Source organism: Cuculus canorus, chromosome 16 (genome assembly GCF_017976375.1).
Source record: "Cuculus canorus isolate bCucCan1 chromosome 16, bCucCan1.pri, whole genome shotgun sequence".
NCBI classification, from domain to species: domain Eukaryota; kingdom Metazoa; phylum Chordata; class Aves; order Cuculiformes; family Cuculidae; genus Cuculus; species Cuculus canorus.
The window spans coordinates 5,731,620-5,752,147 of record NC_071416.1 but is presented as its reverse complement, the minus strand read 5'-3'; the positions used below and the strand labels follow the sequence as shown (position 1 = coordinate 5,752,147).

Here is a 20,528-nt window from a genome sequence, read left to right as displayed (position 1 = left end):
ATCACTTGTGGAACCACTCAGTCACTTGTGGAATTGATTGATCACTCACTCACTCACTTGTGGAATCGATTAATCAATCACTCACTTATGGAATCATTCAATCACTTGTTTGGGCTGAAAGGGACCTCAAAACCCACACCCACCATGAACCAGCGTGGAGCTTTGTCCCTTCCCCCCCAGTCTCGCCGCAGTGGTACCGCCCTGTTCCTCCCCCAGTCTCGCCTCAGTGGTACCGCCCCCTGTTCCCCCCTACTCCCGCCGCAGTGGTACCGTCTTCCCCACTACTCCCGCCGCAGTGGTACCGTGTTTCCCCCCCCCCCCCTCACTCCCGCCGCAGTGGTCCCGCCCCAGCCGGAGCCTCTCCGCGCATGCGCGTCGCTGGGGGCGCGCGGCCCTGGCTACGGAGCCGGGGGCCCAGGCGGGAGGTTAGAGCCTCTCTTCCCTATGGAGAAGGGTTTGCGGAACGCCATCGTTTTCAACGCCTCCAAAGGGGAGACTTTCACTCTCGCCGGAAACTACAAGGCTTTGCGCAAGAGGCTGCGCGGTAACTGGAGGATACAGAGGTGAGGGCGGGCAGGCCGCGGCCCTGAGGGCGGGGGGCTTTAGGGGCTGGGCAGCATCCGTGGGACCCGCTCTAGGCTCTTCCAAGCTAAACAGGCCCAGGGCTTTCCTCGCAGCAGGGATGCTCCGGTCCGCCCATCATCTCCGTGACCTCCGTTGGACTCTCATAGAATCATAGAATAGTTTGGGTTGGAAGGGACCTCAAAGCCCATCCAGTTCCAATCTCCTTGCCATGGGCAGGGACACCTTCCACTGGCTCAGGCTGCCCAAGGCCCATCCAACCTGGCCTGGAACACCTCCAGGGATGGAGCAGCCACAACTTCCCTGGGCAACCTGGGCCAGGGCCTCACCACCCTCACGGTGAAGAAATTCCTTGCTATGCCTAGTTTAAATCTGCCCCTCTCCAGTTTATACCGATTGCCTCTTATCCTATCACTACAAGCCTTTGTATACAGTCCCTCCCCAGCTTTCTTGTAGCCCCCTTCAGGTATTGGAAGGTCACTGTAAGGTCTCCTTGGAGCCTTCTGTTCTCCAGACAGCTCTCTCGCGTGGTTCCTGGTCTTTCTTGAGCTGGAGAGCCTAGAACTGAACACAAGACTGCAGATGGGGCCTCCCTAGGGCTGAGTAGAAGGGGAGGAGAACCTCCCTTGCCCTGAGTTTAAGGTTGACAACTCAAGCAAAAATAATCCTTACAAATTTCAACTCATAAAGTAGAAAAGCTTCTCTAACAAAGTACTGTGACAGATCCAGAACTGGCATAAACTGCCGCAGCTGCTGTTTAACCTTGTGCTAGCTTGGAAAAGGCTTAGAGGGGATCCGATCAATGTTGATCAATATCCAAAGGGCAGGGGTCAGGAGGATAGGGCCAGACTCTTTTCAATGGTCCCCAGCGACAGGACAAGGGTAATGAGCACACACTGCAGCCCGGAAAGTTGCACCTGAACACGAGGTAAAAATTTTTTCCTGTAAAGGCAACAGAGCACCGGAACAGGCTGCTTCAGGGAGGCTGTGGAGTCACCTTCACTGGAGAGATTCAAACCCTTCATGGATGCGTTCTTGTGCAACCTGCTGGAGTGGATGAGCTCCAGAGGTCCCTTCCAACACTGGCCATTGCGTGATTCTGTGATGAAGGCGGTGAAGTGACTGAAGTGTTTTGTGTTTATTTAGCAGTTCTTTAAAAAAAAGAAGAAAGTTGTGGTTCAGTATTAAATTTGAGAATAACATGTCTTTATTAATCTATTCATAGCTTAAAAGACGAGATCACATCTGAGAAACTATTTGGAGTAAAATTGTGGATTACAGCAGGACCAAGAGAAAAGTTCAGTGCTGCTGAGGTAAGAAGTCGATGTTTGTTTGGAAATTAGTTTTGTTTTAAGATCTGCTAAATGCAAAACCAATAGAAGAGAGGACTTTGCAGTAGTTCTGCTTTGTATGAATTTACACAAGTTGAAATTTGAATGCTTTTCGATAGAATCAAGTTCATTGCAAGTAATCAAAATAATTTCCCTCATCTCAGTATAACTTCTTGTAGGCTTGTGTGTTGCATGCTTCACATATGTTTTTTCCTGCATCTTTCTTGTCTTCTAGTTTACAGTTCTGAAGAAGTTCCTGGAGGATGGTGGAGCCATCCTGGTGATGCTGAGAGAAGGTGGAGAGACCAAATATGGCACAAATATTAACTTTTTACTAGAAGAATATGGGATCGTTTTCAATAATGGTAATGGTGGCTTACTGATACCTTTGGATTTTGCTGAAAAAGAAAAAATAAAAGAGCAAGTTCAGCCTTTGTAGGTATAAGCCAAGCAGATCCCTCTCACTAAGCATCTTTTCATCTAAGAGATTATTTTTTTCTTGAAATCTAACTGTACCTGGCAGTGTAGTACCTGAAGCACACCAAGGGCTACCCATGGACATAGTACCTTGTTAACAACTCAGCCATCTCTATCCCTTTGGTGTAGTTATCAATTTTAATGGTATTTACTAACAAAAATTAATTCTAGTGACATTTCTTGGTTAAAAAGCTTTTCATTTCAAACATTTTTTCCATGTGTTTTAATGGATTGAATTACTTCATAGTCACCTGAATAAACAGTGGCACTTTCCCTTAGCAGACCAGTAAAATGTCATTCATCAGGTTTTGCACTGTGAAATGTGAAAAAAATACCCAGCTGTGCCTCAGTGTACATAAAATATATTTAGAGTCTTTAGTGATGTTTCTAGACTGTGCTTTTTTGCATCGACAATATTGGAGTCATCATGCTTTTGGAAGTTTTATAAAAAAGAATTTGAACTTGTAAAACTTGATGCATGTTCTTTTAACAGGATAACCCTTTTGCTTCTTCTGCTTTGTGCAAGACATGAAGATGTGCTTATTTTTATTTGAACTTGCAAATATATTTCTTTTCTAAATCTGTATGTCCAAAAGGTAGAGTTAGCTGATCTGAATTTATGCCAAATGCCAGCTTTGTGGGGTTAGAAGCAAACACCCAGGGAATCCAAGAGCTAAACTCATATTTCATTGCTGTCTAGTAACATGTATATGTCTCTATTCTTTATTTCTTTCTTCAAGATGCTGTGGTACGAATGGTATATTACAAGTACCACCACCCAAAAGAAGCATTGATCTCCGATGGGGTTTTGAATAGGTACATATTTGGTGGATACAAATCTTTACTGTACACTCTTAAAATCTACTTTGTTTTCATTAAGTTTTGCTTTTCTACGTCTTGTAGGGGAATCAGTGAAGCTGCAAGAAAAACAGTCCTTGAGACTACAGATGAAGATGGAAGTGGACATGACTCGAAGTAAGTGTTTTCCTTTGGGGAACCTGATGTGAAAAGATTTAGAATAACTCAGACTTAGTAGGTTTGCAATCTAGCAGGAGTGTGTTGTGCTTGTGTTGTGGCTTTCTAATGTATTTCTTACATGAGCTTCTTGTTCCTCAAGGCCGTATCCTTGGAAAGGAGAATCTGTTTAGTAGTGCATGTTAGCCAGTAAAGGGCCAGAAGCGAAAGGCTTTGGAGGGAATTATTACTCTCCTGACCAGATATATATTTTTTTGTCCCTTGTCTGTGGATTTGAATTTGATTAAATGATGTAAATGTGTATAATCTCTAGATAGTGAGTGGTTTGGCTGCAGGCATGAGCAACTCCACATCTTTTTAGAGTCTTAATCCAGGGTAAGATAGACATTTAGTGCAGTTTTTAGCTTTCCATCCCTCTGTGCTGCAGAGGAGTGAAAAGGCATTGAGAACAACAAAGCTTTTCCATAAATAACTGTAAATATTTGTATTCTTCCTTGCAGCTAATTTTTAGACTAATAAACGACTATGTGATTGATTACAAGGAAAAAATCTTAAGTGTGAAAACATTTTATGTAGTTTTGTTCCAGAATATATATTCATCTGTGCATTCAGTACCCTTCTCTCAGATACTGGAGCGTGCAGACAGAAATCAAGAGTGGTCTTCGTACCTTAAGACAAACTGTCAACCTGGAAACACCTGCGGAAAGAAACTAAAATGTTGTTACAATGATCAGACTATTCAAAACTGTGTTGGCATTCCACTACCAGTGCACGATTACAGTTTGCAGCGTGGACAGAGAGAGTTTTATGAGTATGCCTGGCCTACCTGATACATGCAGGTACTGATGGAGTTTCTGTATTTCCTGCAGAGCGCTCACTTTTGTGTATCCCTTTGGTACCACATTGAACGTGATGAAACCAGCAGTGGCTGTTCTATCAACAGGATCTGTCTGCTTCCCCCTCAACAGGCCTGTCCTTGCCCTCTATCAGCATGAGGTATGATTCTAATGGCTATAAAGCAGAGAGGGGCAGATTTAAACTGGACATTAGGAGGAATTTCCTCACTGTGAGAGTGGTGAGACACTGGCCCAGGTTGCCCAGGGAAGCTGTGGCTGCCCCATCCCTGGAGGTGTTCCAGGCCAGGTTGGATGGGCCTTGGGCAGCCTGATCCAGTGGAATGTCCCTGCCCATGGCAGGGGGTTTGGAACTGGATGATCTTTAAGGTCCCTTCCAACCCAAACTATTTTATGATTCTACATGTAACAACCATACACTTTCCCCCTAACCTCCACAAAATTTGTGGGTGTATTTTCTGGGAGTACTTAACAAGCCCACTTCTACTTTTTTGATGCAGCTGCAAACTCCTGACGAACCTAGTGACTTCTGCTCCTTTTATGGAAAACGTCTTTACATGGAGTTCAGAGGAGAAATAATTTGATGGTCAGCAAAGATTATGTATTTGTTTGGTTGTAGGTGGTTATATTTATATTTCTTCCTTAAAGCTTCATTTTTGAGGTTTTTTGTTGGTTTTTTTTTCCCCACTGTCCTAGTAATCATTTAGTAGGATAATTGTTGGCTTCCTATATATGCCACATTGAGTTAAGGAAGAGGACTGTCACTTTGGAACCACTAGACTTTTCTGTTATCCTACCCGTGCAGCCCTTTTAATTTATAAAAAGGAAAAGAAGAAATCTGGTCATACGTAATGGATGCAGAGACAGACCTAACATTCTTAGTGAACTAACCATGTTAACACTTTTTTTACTATATGTAGACGAATTTCTAAATTACTGTGTGTTTTGATATCTTTGGTAAGAAGGTGATTTTTTTTTTTTAAGGCAGCTGAAGTAAACCCCATAAATCAAAGACAATACAGCAGCATGAAGTGAATTTACTAGTACACTTACTGTTACAATTTTATCTGCAGCTGTCAGAGTAAAATATAATAAAATCCTTCCACCCATGCAATATTTGCACATAGATCCAGTGGACCCATAGACTTGTGCCTAATTTTGCACCCACAATAATAGTGAAATTATTTGCATTAATGATAGTTGTGTTTTTGTAACTTTTTGTAAGTCGTCTAAGTTATATAAAACCTTAACTCTACTGGGGTTACAGCCTTGTGGGTCAGTGTTCTTGTTTCAAGGCTCTGCCTGTTTATGTGGGGTCTCGTGCTTCACACATGGAGAGGAGTGTTGCTATTGTGGGTAAAGGATGTAGAGTTGAGGTTAAAACATTGCAAAACATGGAGCGTGGAATGTGAGAAATTTGTTAAACAGACTACAGCTTTGTTTGGTGCATCTTCAAAGTCATTGCAGCAGTCTTCATTGTTAAATTATGTTCTGAGTTTCACAGCTGGTGCAGGGAGCATTACAGGGTTTCTTATTCTGTTGAAAACTTACTATTCCACATGTATGTCCTTGTGGAAGGATTAAGGGATGATCTTAGAGGAATTCCAAAGATGTTTCATGGATAATTTCCATGCATGTTTAATTTAGATAGATTAAAATATAATGACCTGCGTATTATATCTTGCAAATAATAAAATTGCCAAACTCTTCAGACAGGAACATGTGCTATATTGACATGCGTGCCTTACATGCCTCTAGGTTCACATTCTGAACACTGAAGAATGGGTTGCAGAGACCTGGTGCATTCATTGCACTTAATTCTTTTTTTTTTCCTAACTGAAAAGCGTTCTTTTTCTGCAAAACCAACCTAAGCACAGCTATTGTTGATGATATTCTCTGCATTTTTTTTATTACCGGCCATTTGTCTGTCTACTTTTATGAAATGCAATTTAGTACTTCTAATAAGTTTAAGATCCTTAAGTGCGTATAATAATGCTCTTATAATAAGGCTGCTCTCTCCTGAGCTTGCCAAGTTTGCAATTGCTTTTGCCATACCTTATTCCATAAAGTGATTTCTTTAAATCACTTTATAATTATACAGCATTAACAATTGCCTCTAAAACGGCAATTTGGAACGATGTTTTGCTAGATTGTATTCTTGTTTTTAGAATCAAGGCGGAAAGATGGCAGCATTGGGATCTTCCCACATGTTCAGTGATCAATATTTGGATAAAGAAGAAAATGGTAAGATCATGGTAAGTTTGGTTTTTTCAAAAGAAAACCCACCACTTTAGTGGATCTCCACAGCGCATGCAAAGCAATCCTAACTTCATCTTAGAGCAAAACAGCTATGAAGTAGATTCAGTATGGAGATTCTAACTCAACACTAATACCCTGAGGAATTTATCAGAGCAGAAGTTACAAGAAGGAATTTGTAAAGATATAGTTTATTATTTATGTTCTAGGACTCAATCTTTTCCCCCTTCTGTTCACTGCTTTATTATTATTAATATTTAAATATTCAGTAGAGGTTTTTTTTGTTTACTACATTCCCTTAGCTTCTTTAGCTAAGAATTAATATTAAACCTTTGCATATGTACCTCCTAATACTTGGAGAATCTAATGTACTTTCCAGTGTGGGGTATAAGATTTTATTGTGAGTGAGAAGAAGAGTTTCCTGCTGAGGTGTTTCTGAAAACACACCTCATACAAAGTGCGCTCGTTGCCATGATTCATTGCTTCCATATATAAGTACAAATTAAAATTGTATTTTCTCCCTAGATATTCTTTGATTTATTGCTCATGTTTTTCTTCTTTTTTGTGGCACGTTATTTAATAGACTTAATATGAATATTTAAGCATAATATAAGATTACTTGAACCCTCCTAAAACTAAGTTTTGCCCTTCTCCAGGATGTGCTTTTCCAGTGGCTCACAACATCAGACATTCATTTAAATCAGATGGATATGGAGGACCCTGAGGTAAGAGAGATCGATCACAGGGAAGTGAATAACAGTGTGACCCAGCAGATGCGCCAGTTTTGGCACACCATGTGTTCAGCACAAAATGATTAACAGCTAGATGGATGCTGTTGTTCTTGCAGACCCTTTATTCAGGTTCCAAGACTGAGGAGACTAATGGATTGGGCGTTGTATCTCTGTCAGACAGACTTGGATTGCTCTTCGTTATCAGATTTCATTTGTGGAAGTCTCTTCCCGATTAGCCCCATGTTGATGAGATCATTTGCTGCTCCAGTGTAGGAAGTTTGCACTTCACTATGTACCCTCAGACAAGAGGAACTCGCATGATGTGAAGGCAGACTTTCTGTGTATGAGGAGGGGTTGACCTGTGTATCAACTTCAGGTGCTTTTTTCACTGATGTACACAGACACTATTTTTATTTACAAATACCATACATGATAAAATTGCTTACTCTGAATGCATAAAATGTAACAGTCCACAGTTGACTAGTAAGCTGTTTCTATTAATTTTCAAGAATTAACAGAAATCCAAATGCAAGGTCCCTGTGGCGAGTAGCTTTACAGCTAAAAGAACAAAGTTTGCACAGTCTACCAGTTTAGTGAGCTGCACTGCAAATGGTTATACCTGGTAGAGTATGAAATAATTATATCCAGGGAAGATTTTAGGTGAAATATAATCTAGAAAGAGACTATGTAAATGGGCTGCCCTTTAAATCATAGGTGTGTGTGTCTGTGCGTGTCTGTTCAGATTTCAGACTATACCATGCTCCCAGATACAGCTGCACTGTCTGAGCAACTACGAGTCTGCCTGCAAGAAGGAGATGAGAACCCAAGAGACTTCACAAAGCTGTTTGATACATCCCTTTATCAGATGGATACAACTGCCCTCCCTTCAGTTATCAAGTCAGCAGCTGTGATATGTTGATTTATTTATTTATGTGATGTTTTGTTTGTTTGTTTGTTTTTCCATTGTGTATTCTGCATTTCCTCTTTGTGTTTAACTGTGTCTGCTTAAGAGCAGCAGGGACTGAGCTGTAGGCAGTCCAGAAGATTGATTCGTACAGTGTGACACTGATGTTTTCTCTTGCTTCTTGTCTTATCTGTCATTTCTGACATTATTCTTTCCTTTTTTCTGACTGCTGCTGTTTTAGTGAACTGATGTTTTTAGTAGAACTATCTACAGTGATTTTGGGTACTTTCTGGAGTGATATCTGAGAGCTGGTTGTTTTTCCATTTCTGTATTGCTTGGCATTTACTAAAACTGCATTTTATTCATCGATTCTATCCCAATAATTCTACACCCTCAGATTTATCTGCTGCTCGATTTTACTAGTTTTGTATCCCTAGCAGCTTTGTCCCTCACAAATCCCTCTGTTACCTAGGTCATGTATGAACACGTTGAATAGTAGCAGGCTTAACACAGATTCTGTGAAACTCTCCTCTGTTGTAGACACTTTCTTCTTACTCTGTACTTGTATTTCCGCTACATGTGAATTCATAGTGGGATCTGTCTTCTCATCCCGTAACAAATAACTTTTTAAAATAACTTTTGTTTATGGACTTCTTGAAAAACTTTTTTTGAAATCCCAAGTCTGGTTTTGAACTGGATCACTTTTTCCTCATGCACGTTCATCCCTTTTAAAGTTGCTTAAAGAATTGAGATGTGACTTTGTTCTTTTTTATCACTTACATATCCACCTATCATTATCATCTTCTCCGTCATAATTTTATGCTTGCTGTAGAAGTCAAGTTATTACTTATGTATAGTTCTCTGGGGTCCTTCTAAAATTAGACATCCCATTTTTTTTCATGCTATGACTATGCATAATATTGACCCTGGTGTCTTCATAAAAATTCATCTTTATAGCGTTTTGCATGCAAGTGGAAATAGCATTTCTTTTCTCACACTTGGTCTTTTTCTGTACTGCAGAGCTTTTGAACAGCTGAATGTGAAGCATGAACCCCTCCAACTCATTCAGCCTCAATTTGAGACTCCACTACCAGTCCTCCAGCCAGCTGTGAGTAATCTCCTCGCTGATACACACAGGATCCTCCTGTTTCGCATAAAACCTCTGTGTGTCGTTTCCATAGGTCTTTTAAAAAAAAAAAGTGAGAAATGCTGTTGTAATAATTAATCACTTGGGAGTTGAGTACTTTGCAGAGACTATGTTTTAGAAGACAGCACTTATTTATGTTTCTAATTTTTACCATCAGAGCTTGAAAATGTACCATGTGGTACCATAGCAGTATGACTTGTGTATATAAGCCTTCAGCCGAGTAGCTGCTCCCAGTCCCGTGAGCTGCTGGGGTTCAGCCTTTGCTGTGAAAACAGAGTTGGATATTTCAGAAAGCAGGAGTGGCATAAATAACGCACTGAGTGCTGCCAGGGGAGGAGCAAGTCTGCTCTTCTTCCATCTCATGTGTCCTTTGGGAAAGCTGTTGTCTTAGAAATCTGTAGCATAGAAGAAAAACATTTGACAATAAACCACGCTAACTCTTCTCTTCAAGGTTTTTCCACCTGCTTTCAGAGACTTGCCTCCTCCTCCTTTGGAGCTGTTTGACTTGGATGAAACTTTTTCCTCTGAGAAAGCTCGTCTTGCAGAGGTTACAAACAAATGTAAGCAGAGCAGAATGATTGTTTACACATTTATATATCAAGTCCAAGGTTCTGGAGGAAAATTGTTAATTTTGAAACATGGGCATTGTTTATGAAAATCCACTGCTCCCATTCTGGGCCTAGAAATTGGAAAGCCTCGGAAATTGATAATGTGACTTCATGCACCAGGGCACTTTATTTTGTTTGTTACATGATATTGTATGATACTTCTGCCTGCTGTTTCCTGTAGTGTGCATGAATTGCTTCACACACTTTTGCTGATTTATTTCACATCTTTTTATTGAAGTTAAAATGTTAACGTTATTCTAAACACACCTTAAGTGTAAATATGATGAGAAAGTATTAGCTGCAAGGATACATCATGGCTGGTCCACTGAACTTAGCATTCTGGAAGGTTAATTCCTATAACTAACAACAAACGAGATCCATAGTACATTTTTGCCCAGCTGATACAGGCATGTGTGATATTAAACTGCCTTCTTCCGTGGGATGCTTGTGTAGGTACTGATGATGACCTGGAGTTTTACGTCCGAAAATGTGGTGATATCCTAGGAGTAACAAGTAAACTTCCAAAGGAGAAGCAAGATGCCAAACATATCCTGGAGCACATCTTCTTCCAAGTGGTTGAGTTTAAGAAACTGAATCAGGTATTTTTATTAACAGAATTAAAAATGAATAGTTGGTGGTGTCAGCACTGCAGCTGATACACCTTTGTAGCAGCTGCACTCGTCATGGATGAGAGGTGCAGCTATGTGTTCAAAGACATTTGTTATACAATAAATTAGACCAGTGAAGTGTGATCCAGAATACTTACGACTGCTAATCTGTATAGAGTGTCTAGTGCTCAATTTATTAAGTCTCTCATTCATTTTAATTGGGGCATGCAAGTGTAGTTTTGGTGATTTCAGCCAAGTAGAATTAGTTAATGGTGCATGTGTAACAGTACTGTGCCCTCATAAATGCTCACAGTGCTTGTGAATGCTACCGTGTAGAGGTGAAACCAGCAGTGTTACTCACAAACAGTACAGTGTTGAAATAATGCTTTATAGTAAATTTGATGCTTCAAAGTCTGTTTGGAACATAACAGCAGATGGCCTGTTTCTACCAACAGGTATTCCCTTTTTATTTTGTCTAGTTCAGAAAAACATCTGACATTTCTATCTTATTGTTAAAATCCTTTTGTTTTTCTCCTTTCTCCTTTTCCCTTACCTAAGGAACATGACACTGACACAAGTGAAGCTGGATTCCAGACTGGGAGCTAACCTGGCTTTCTGCACTTTGAGATAGACCTTTCAGTAAAAATGTTTTTTTCCATTTTTTTAACCTCTATATTCAGTGTATTGATTGGTACCATCTCAGTAGTTCACTGAATGTTTGGATCATTTATGTTGAGTAGTTTGGATATTTAATGCCTTTTGAGGAAGTGCTTATATTTTGCAAGCAATTTCCAAAGAATTTCTTATTTTTCTATTTCTTTATTGAAATTGTAATTTTGTAATATATGACAAAAAAAATAATCTTGTACTAAGAAAATGGGGTTTGGGTCCTTCTTTCTGGCTCCAGTATATATTTTCTTGTAATAAGGCTTACAGTTGGTTCTCCTGGTGTACATGTAGTCCTTAATTGCACTGTGGCAAAGATTGTTATTTTGGTTTGTGAACCGTGAAAAAGAAAACACAATCATAAATACTGGAGCTGCTGAAAATATGTCACCCTGAGGCAGTCTCCTTTTGTCTCTCTGCCAAAGTTAACTAAGGAGAGGTGGGTTTGTTACTGGAGAAGGAAAATGTTTCTTCCAAGCGAGGGGAAGAGCTGAAATTAGGCAATAATGACATTGCTGCACATCATTTTGAAAAGAAGGGCCAGCATTTGGATGAAAAAGACTTAAAGATTTAATGGATTGTTATTAAGAAAATGTGATACTGTGCAGAAGCTCTGGAATATTTTTATTTACAGGTGTTTGATATCTAGCCTATTCCTACAGATAGTGAGCTAGGTCACACACAAGAATGGAAATTCAGGTGAAATTCATTGACCGTGAAATGTTGAAGCTCAGTGCACAGCAAAAATAGAGCCAAGGATGTGAGTGGTGAGCAGATTTGTCAACATCATTAATGCTGCCTGTCTTGGTGCAAGGACTTTTTTTAATATCAACACTGCGATTGCACTTGGACATCCAAAAAGATCTGTATTTAATCTCACAAGCAAACTGTGACACTTTGTTTCTTCCCCCCACTCACGCCTTCTGTACAGCCTTTGTGCCACCTGTGCTTTCTCTTGCTCTGCCATGTCTTTTAACAGCAAAGCTGCCTTTTCCAAAGATATGTCCATCTTTTATCCCACTAGAAATCCTTTCTTGTTTCACTGCTTCACGCCTTGGCTGCCAGCTTGGTGCAGGTTTTTCTGAAGACGGTGCTGCCCATCACCTGCTGCATTCCTGATTCACTGAGATGTGCTAACACAACATTAGCGGGATGGGTTGTGTCTCCTTATGCTGCAGACATTCTTTTTTTCATAGCAGGATGTTTGAAATTGTTCATTTCTTCTTCTTCTGCTTGTTTTTCTTTAAGGGCAGGGTTGTTTTTGTCACACGGAGTACTTCCTAGTTCCAGCTACAGATTTACACAACAAGCTTAGTCTTTCCTCTGCAGTATCAATAGCAATTAGTCAACCGGCACCCGCTGCAGCTGAACCAAACAGCTGTATGATACTCTTCCCCTTTAGAGCTCTGGTTTGCGCTGTTCTGAGGTGTTTACACTTGAAACTGTAAATACTTTCTGAGTTGTTTTGTCACCTGTTGCTGATGTTGTGAGATGGTTAAGCAAAGAAGCAGCTGAGCAGCCACAGAACACAAGCAGCTTCCTGGTCACTGTTTGCAACACCACTCTGACTGCTAGAATGGAAGGACAGATTTTTCACTGAACGCGTGGGTTTTGGGCCAGAAACTAGTTGGAAATATGTGTGGAGGCAACACCTTTCTTCTCTTTTTCAAACCTGTTCCTTTGGCCCTCTCCAAGTATTTAAATTGTTATTTGGTAAACAGAAGTGCTTCCTTTCCTCATGGGAATGTGGTACATGTGAAGTTTATGGCTGACTGACAGAATTTTGAAAGACAAGAAGTGGGTGAGGGATTTCAAGAAGCGAGGCTGGGCCCCTGGAAGATGAGCACACAGTCCTGCAGTTTGTGAATTAATGGAATTATTGCTGTAATTCACAAGACTTGGTTCCAGGCAGCTGTTGTTGCCTTCCCCTCATGAAATACAAGGTGAGTTCTCATCCCTTAATCTATCCCTAAAAGAAGAGGGGAGTGTATATTGGTTGACCAGCAAACTAAATGCCCTGGAAAGCTGTTTTTAACAAGTGATCCATGTCTTTACGTCCACTGTAAGCAGTGATGGTGTCACTGAAATCAGGAAAAGAAACTTCATAATACCAGTTGGGGGCTTAAGAAGCAGGCATTCTTTTTATTCAGTACCAGATATCTCTGCGGATCAATCCTCGTACCATATATGCTGGCAACTACAAGTAGCAGGTTTTTTATACACTGAATTTATGTATTCTCATAAAAATCAGGCATATTAATCATATTTTCCAACACTAATTATAATAGGTGCCTGCTCCCTTGCGCATACTCCCCACAGCCCCCCACTCTTATTTTGTTGGCATCTGGTTCCCTTTGAAGTTTCCATGTAAGGTTCAAAATAAGGGTTATCTTGACCTCCCATCTTTTTTTGGTTCCTGAAGTGCAGGCCAGGTGCTGGTCTTCTGCAGCCTTCCTTGTTTTATTCCTTAAATATCACAAAATGAGGACTTTACTGATCATTGATTGCTATGATTAGATGAGGCATTACTACGGACACTTTATGCTACATAGCAACTCATTGGTTGGCTCAGGATTACAGCAATGGGAGATGGAATCATAGAATAGTTTGGGTTGGAAGGGACCTTAAAGATCATCCAGTTCCAACCCCCCCTGCCATGGGCAGGGACATCCCACTGGCTCAGGCTGCCCAAGGCCCATCCAACCTGGCCTGGAACACCTCCAGGGATGGGGCAGCCACAACTGTCCTGGGCAACCTGGGACAGTGCCTCACGTGCCTCACCACCCTCATGGTGAAGAAATTCCTCCTTATGTTTAGCCTAAATCTGCCCCTCTCCAGTTTATACCCATTGCTCCTCATCCTGTCACTACAAGCCTTTGTAAACAGCCCCTCCTCAGCTTTCTTGTAGCCCCTCCAAGTACTGGAAGGTAACTATAAGGTCTCCCTTGGAGCCTTCTCTTTTTCCAGGCTGAACAACCCCAACTCTCAGCCTGTCCTCATACGGGAGGTGCTGCAGCCCTCATCACCTTTGTAGCCTCCTCTGGACCCGTTCCAACAGCTCTATATCCTTATGTTGAGAGGATTCCAGATGAGGTCTTACAGGAGAGAAATAGAGGGGCAGAATCCCCTCACTTGCCCTGCTGGCCACGCTGCTTTGGATGCAGCCCAGGACATGATTGTCCTCCTGGGCTGCGAGCGCACATTGCCGGCTCATACAGAGCTTCTCATCGACCAGCACCCCAAGTCCTTCTCCGCAGGGCTGCTCTCAATCACATCATCCCCCATCGTGTATTGAAACCGCGGATTGCCCCAACCCAGGCGTAGGGCCTTGCACTTGGCATCAGGAGGTTCGCACAGCCCCTTCTCCAGCCCGTCCAGGTCCCTCTGGGTGACATCCTGTCCTTCTGGTGTGTCATCTGCAAACTTGCTGAGGGAAAACGGCAGGGGAGCACTGGCTGGGTGCGGCGGGGAGATGTAAGGGGATGCGCAGGAAAAACCAGTTCAGCTGGGCGGGCTGGGACAAGCTGCTTCGCTGCAGCCGGGACGAGGATATCACCCCAAGGCTCCCGCGAAGCCGCACCCCCGGCCTCTCGCAGGCTGTTTTTCTCCCGGCATGCCAGCAGAGGGACCCCCACCCGGCAGCCCCCGCACAGCCGCCATCGCCCCGCCGCCAGGTACCGGGGTGCACGGGGAGCGGGGCTGGGGGTGCGCCGCGGGTAAAAGCGCTGGGCTGGGCAGGGACAGCATCCAGAGCGAAAGCTGTATCTTTATTGCGTTAACGTAAAAGGCAGCGATGGGGGAAAGAGGGATAGCCCCAGCGCTGCTGCCTTTCCGGGCTGGCCATCCCCAGCCACCTCCAGCCCGCAGCTTGCCCATTCCAGCATCCCAGCTTGGGAGACTGGGTCTTTCACCCCCACAGCTTGCCACCTTTAGCACCCCAGGCTGGACTGTTTGGCCCTTCACCTTGCTGCTTGCCCATTCGGTCACCCCAGCTTGGGAGATTTGGCCCTCCACCCTGCAGTTTGCCTATTCTATCACTCCAATTTGGAATATTTGGTCCTTCACACCCACAACTTGCCAATTCTAGCACCCTAGATTGGAATATTTGGCCCTCCACCCTGCAGCTTGTCCATTCTATCACCCAGCTTGGGAGATTTGGCCCTCCACTCCGCAGTTTGCCTATTCTAGCACCCCAGGTTGGGAGAGCTGGTCCTTCACCCCTACAGCTTGCCAATTCTAACATCCTAGATTGGAATATTTGGCCCTCTACCTTGCAGCTTGCTAATTCTAGCACCCCAGGTTGGAATTTTTGGTCCTTCACACCACAGTTTGCCAATTTTGTCACCCCAGGTTGGAAGAGTTGGCCCTTCACCCCACAAGTTGCCAATTCGATCACCCCAAGCAGGAATATTTGGCCCTTCCCCATGTGGTGCTCCCTGGAGCATCCCTGGCTCAGGGCAGAGTGGCTCCATCACCAGCTGGGCTGCAGGATAAGTAGCAGCTCTGCAGCACAGGGGATTCCCCAGGCAGCCTTGCAGCCACCGTGCTTCAGCGTGAAGCCGGGCAGCAGCCTTAGGGAGCCTGCTGCAAGAACACAGGGACAGGCTCAGCATCGCTCAGCGAGGTCTCCAGGGTGGCAGGCCTGTGGATCCATGTAGGATGCCTCTTGAAGGCTCCAGGCCAAGCCAGAGGAATTACTACAGAGGACTCCAGGGATGGCATGTCATGTTTGGAGCACCCAAGTGACCTTAACTCCTCAGCACTCATGTCAAGGGACACACTAGCATCTAGAGTTTTTATTGCCGAGATCTCCCATCTGGGTGCTGGCATCTTCCCAAGGGTTGAGAGGTCACCAGCAAGCTCGGTGCTCTTGCAGAGCAGGCTCTCCAGCAGTTTGGGATGCTTTTCTTTCTTACATGGTGTTGAAGTGTTGTGCGATGCCATGTCCATCAGGCAGCCCCCTCTGCTGAGGTGCTCACAAGACAAACTGGACAGGTCAAGGGTGGTCTGACCATGGTGGGCCTTGCAGAAGCAGACGAGGCTGAGGTCAGAGATACCCTGGGTCAGGCTGTGCAGGTCAGTCTTCACACAGCTGCTCATAGACTCCGGCTGCTTGACAACACATAGAGAGCTGCCTTTTGTTGTATTATCCAAGTCCATCAGAAGCTCCCAAGTGTCTGTTTTGGAGGCACTGCTAGAGTCCATATAACTGTGGACAGGAGAATGGATATGGCTGGAGCTCCCAACCACAAACCCATTATCCAGCATATCCTTTATTGTCAGGATACTTGAACTGTGCCTCTTGGTGGGCAGCATGGTGTGGAATCCAACCACCGTCAGGCTTACGGAGACCAGGACGTCCCTGTCAGAACAGATGTGGTGCTGTTCTTTACTGATCACTAGGAAGGTGTAGACACAGAGTCTTGGCCTCACTTAGGGGAGCAAGGAGCTGGATGCAGGACAGGTAGGTGGGCATCCAGCCCATCTTTTTCTTCTAGAGCAACACAGTTACAGCACAGCCTGTTTATTCTCAGAGGTCATCATGGGGCCTCCCTAGAGCTGCATTTGTTTGGCCTCAGCCTGCATACCATTACTCTTAGCTTTGTACCGGGTGTAGAGTCTCAGTAAACCACCCCATCTGTTCAGGGTACTCGGATGGAGCTGGTTTTCTGCTGAGATAAGGCACTCTCTCCTCATTCCTCAAGTCAGATGGCCACTAGCCTCAATTAGAGCTTAGTCCCTGTGAGAGGTGGCACTAAAGCCAGGCTCTGACTAAGATGGGAGAGGCTGAGGAGCAGCTCCCATCTCGCCTTTAGTCCTACACACAGTACCCTCTATCTACAGTCCACACAGGGCACCAGGGAAGGTTCCTAGGGACAGGCCCTCTTGGCAGGTCTCGTGCTCAGCATCCCTGCTTCCTGCTCTATGGGCAGGAGCTGCCATCATGCTCCTTCCTCTGCCTGCGAGGCAAGTTCTCACAACAAGCTCCATCAGCAGCTGCCTTCCAGTCATCCCAAAGGAAACAAGGCAGGGAAGGGGAGGGGAGAACAGCTATTGTGTTCTGATAGCAGTTTTGGAGTGAACACGTTAAAAGCAGAAATAAAAAGTTCCTGAATTTACTTACTACAAAGGGGGATGTATGATCAATCTAGAAGGAAAGTTCTCCTTAAGAAATTGAAGTACTTTTTCCTTAAAAAATAATTTATGTAAATTAATGCATAAGAAATACTAGAAAAAGTACAAGGTAAGAGAAGAAACTAAAAAGCACTATTTACCTTCAGCTCCTACAGAGACCCACTTCAAGAACTTGATTCATTTTAGCCAGTGTTGCTTATGGCAGTTTTATAGTTCTGGTAATTCATTAACAGGGTAATTTCCTAATTAAGCTAGTTTGGGAGTGGGAGGAGTTTTTGCTTCTGTTTAATCTCAGGGGCAGTGGTGGTGGCCATGGGGAAATAGTGGAGGTAAACGAGTCCTGCAAGAACCGAATTGCAGTCTCTTAGCAGGCAGCCCTAGGGGGCATAGAGAGGTTTGCAGGAGGAGGAGGACATATGGAATGTTTCTGCCTGGACACAACACTCAAGATGTCCCCAGCAAGGTGACATCTCTTTTCAGTTTTGTGTTTGCTCTGAAACAAGAGAGTTGTAGTGAGGTTGATGTTGGTCTCTTCTCCCAAGTAACAAGCAATAGGATGAAAAGAAATGGCCTCAAGTTGCGCCAGAGGAGGTTTAGGTTGTATATTAGGTATGAACCCCATGAGGACTAACCCTGTGTGCCAGTATTGGTTAGGGGTTGACCTAGAAAGCAGCTCTGGGGAGAAGGACTTGGAAGTCCTGGTGGACAACAAGCTAACCAGGATCCATCAACGTGCCCTCGTGGCCAGAAGACCAAGGGTATACTGGGGTGCCTGGAATAGAGCGTGGCAAGGGAGATTCTCCCCTACTCTGCCCTAGGGAGGCTCCGTCTGGAGTCCTGTGTCCAGTTCTGGGCTCCTCAGCTCAAGACAAAACAGGAACGACTGGAGAGAGTGCAGTGGAGGCCACAGAGATGATGAAGGGACTGTAATATTTCTCTTATGAAGAAAGGTTGGGTGAACTTGCTCTGTTTAGCCTGGAGGAAAGAAGACTCAGAGGGGATCTCATCAATGCTGATCAATAGCTAAAGGGCAGGGGTCAAGAGGATAGGGCCAGGCTCTTTTCAGTGGTCTCCAGTGACAGGACAAGGGGCACTGGGCACAAACTGCAGCACCTGAACATGAGGGAAACCTCCTTTCCTGTGAGGGTGCTGCAGCACTGGAACAGGCGGCTGCCCTCCTGCCCGGAGGGTGTGGAGTCTCCTTCTCGGGGGATATTCAAACCTTGCCTGGATGCGCTCCTGTGCAACCTGCTGAAGGTGACCATGCGCTAGCAAGGGCTTTGGTCTGGGTGGGCTCCAGAGGACCTTCCAACCCTCACCATGCTGTGATTCTGTAATTAGTGAAAAACACTTCATGGAAAGGGTTGTCAAGCACTGGCACAGGTTGTGTAGGGAAGTGGTGTAGTCACCACCCTTGGAGGTGTTTACAAGATGTGTAGATGTGGCGATTATGGACATGGTTTAGTGATGGGATTGGCAGTGTTGGGGTTATGGTTGGACTCGATGATGTTGAAGGTTTCCGAACTAAATGATTCTGTGATTCTAATGCTGGCCAGGTGCATCCCTGTGTACAGAGCGAACATGAACATTGCAGATAATGTCTAGGCACTAGCAGGTGTGTGTGCTCAGTGTGCAGCAGGAAAGCAGGAGGAATACCAGGGCCCCATGTGTGCCGCTCCTGCGGACCCTGCTCTCAGGGTGTGGTGCAGCGGTGTCACCTGGCAGGGCTGGTCCTCTGTCCCTCGGGGTGACCATAGCAGTGTGGTGGCAGCAGTGACCCTTATCTAACCTGCAATCATGGAATGGTTAGGGTTGGAAGGGACCTCAAAGCCCATCCAGTTTCAACTCCCCTGCCATGGGCAGGGACACCTCCCACTGGACCCGATTGCACAAAGCCCCATCCAACGTGGGGGGTTCTCCTGCCCCTCAAGCCCCCCCCAAAGCCACCCTCCTGGGTGGGAGTTTTAATATTAGCTGGAAGTGTGTCATTGAAAATAGCTATTGCATTCTTCCCTTTTGTTACTGTAGTGGTTATAGTTGGATGATGTGTGTAGGCAGCGAGGCAAAAGAAAAAGCGTTTCATTGGCCGCAACTTCCAAAGAGCTCCTAAAACCATGGGCATAGTTGTTACACTTCTTCTTTTAATAGGAAGAATAAGAGAATAGGAGTTTAAAGTAGCCAAAAGAGCTACTAAAAAGTATAATTTATTAGAAAGAGTGGCATCCAGGCAAGAACAAACATATTAGGCTGCAAGGCATTGCTAAATACAATAAATGTTTTGGCTAAGGGCAATGTAGAAAATGATAGTGTTGGAAAGGCCACGCGCAAGGTCCTACACCTGGGTCGGGGTAATCCACGGTTTCAGTACACGATGGGGGATGATGTGATTGAGAGCAGCCCTGCAGAGAAGGACTTGGGGTGCTGGTCGATGAGAAGCTCTATATGAGCTGGCAATGTGCGCTCGCAGCCCAGAAGGCCAATCGTGTCCTGGGCTGCATCCAAAGCAGCGTGGCCAGCAGGGCGAGGGAGGGGATTCTGCCCCTCTGTTCCTCTCTTGTGAGACCTCATCTGGAGTATTGTGTCCAGTTCTGGAATCCTCAACATAAGAAGGATATGGAGCTGTTGGAATGGGTCCAGAGGAGGGCTGTGAAGATAATCCAAGGGCTGGAGCACCTCTGCTATGAAGACAGGCTGAGAGAGTTGGGGTTGTTCAGCCTGGAGAAGAGAAGGCTCCAAGGGAGACCTTAGAGCTGCTGCCAGTGCTGAAAGGGGCTACAGGAAAGCGGGAGAGGGCTTTTTGCAAGGGCCTGGAGTGATGGAATGAGAGGGAATCGGTAGAAACTGGAAGGGAGAAGATTTAGATTGGACATTAGGAAGAAATTCTTCACTATGAGGATGGTGGCACAGGGTGACCAAAGAAGCGTTGGCTGCCCCCTCCCTGGTGGTGTTCAGGACCAGGCTGGATGGAGCTTGGAGCAGCCTGATCCAGTGGGAGATGCCCCTGCTCATTGGAACTGGCTGGGCTTTGAGGTCCCTTCCCGCCCAAGCCATTCTACGATTCTAAATGGCTTCGGAGAGAGGTTTTGTCAGGGCCTCTGGAGGGGTTTAACACCCGCGGGCTCGCACTGCGCGGGGCGAATGCCCCTGTCAAAGGTTGATTTTGTGGGTCTGGGGGCGCTCGCGGGGTGGGGCGGGGCGGGCGGGCGCCCTCCCGCGCGCGCCTCTTTGTGAAGGCGGGACGCTCAGCGCGCATG

At 44.7% G+C, this 20,528-nt stretch overlaps 2 protein-coding genes across 3 annotated transcripts; one reads left to right on the top strand and one right to left on the bottom strand.

The window, feature by feature from the left end:
* Positions 1–347: 347 nt before the first annotated feature.
* Positions 348–12,972, top strand: IFT52 (intraflagellar transport 52). 2 transcript variants are annotated; one of them, XM_054081858.1, is made up of 13 exons: positions 348–563; positions 1,808–1,895; positions 2,149–2,278; positions 3,131–3,206; positions 3,294–3,365; positions 4,235–4,361; positions 6,388–6,474; positions 7,132–7,200; positions 7,949–8,103; positions 9,131–9,218; positions 9,709–9,817; positions 10,319–10,464; positions 11,032–12,958. In XM_054081858.1, the coding sequence occupies exons 1-13, from the start codon at positions 445–447 to the stop codon at positions 11,077–11,079; spliced, it is 1,314 nt and encodes a 437-aa protein (XP_053937833.1). In that variant the 5' UTR covers positions 348–444; the 3' UTR covers positions 11,080–12,958. The 2 variants fall into 2 exon arrangements, with proteins under 2 accessions (XP_053937833.1, XP_053937834.1); XM_054081859.1 differs by lacking the exons at positions 348–563; positions 1,808–1,895; positions 3,131–3,206 and having other exon boundaries at positions 2,161–2,278; positions 11,032–12,972.
* Positions 12,973–15,711: 2,739 nt separating this feature from the next.
* On the bottom strand, positions 15,712–17,460 carry LOC128853850 (uncharacterized). Its single transcript, XM_054081842.1, has 2 exons — positions 17,415–17,460; positions 15,712–16,501 (listed from the first exon to the last, which is right to left on the bottom strand). The coding sequence occupies exon 2, from the start codon at positions 16,453–16,455 to the stop codon at positions 15,712–15,714; it is 744 nt and encodes a 247-aa protein (XP_053937817.1). The 5' UTR covers positions 16,456–16,501; positions 17,415–17,460.
* Between the last annotated feature and the right edge of the window lie 3,068 nt (positions 17,461–20,528).

Excerpts from the sequence above, each read along its gene's own strand:
- IFT52 (XM_054081858.1), top strand. The coding sequence starts at position 445 with ATGGAGAAGGGTTTGCGGAACGCCATCGTTTTCAACGCCTCCAAAGGG. Across the intron at positions 4,362-6,387 it reads TTGCCCTCTATCAGCATGAG|AATCAAGGCGGAAAGATGGC; the intron begins GTATGATTCTAA and ends TCTTGTTTTTAG. Across the intron at positions 9,818-10,318 it reads TGCAGAGGTTACAAACAAAT|GTACTGATGATGACCTGGAG; the intron begins GTAAGCAGAGCA and ends ATGCTTGTGTAG.
- LOC128853850 (XM_054081842.1), bottom strand. The coding sequence starts at position 16,455 with ATGCTGCCCACCAAGAGGCACAGTTCAAGTATCCTGACAATAAAGGAT.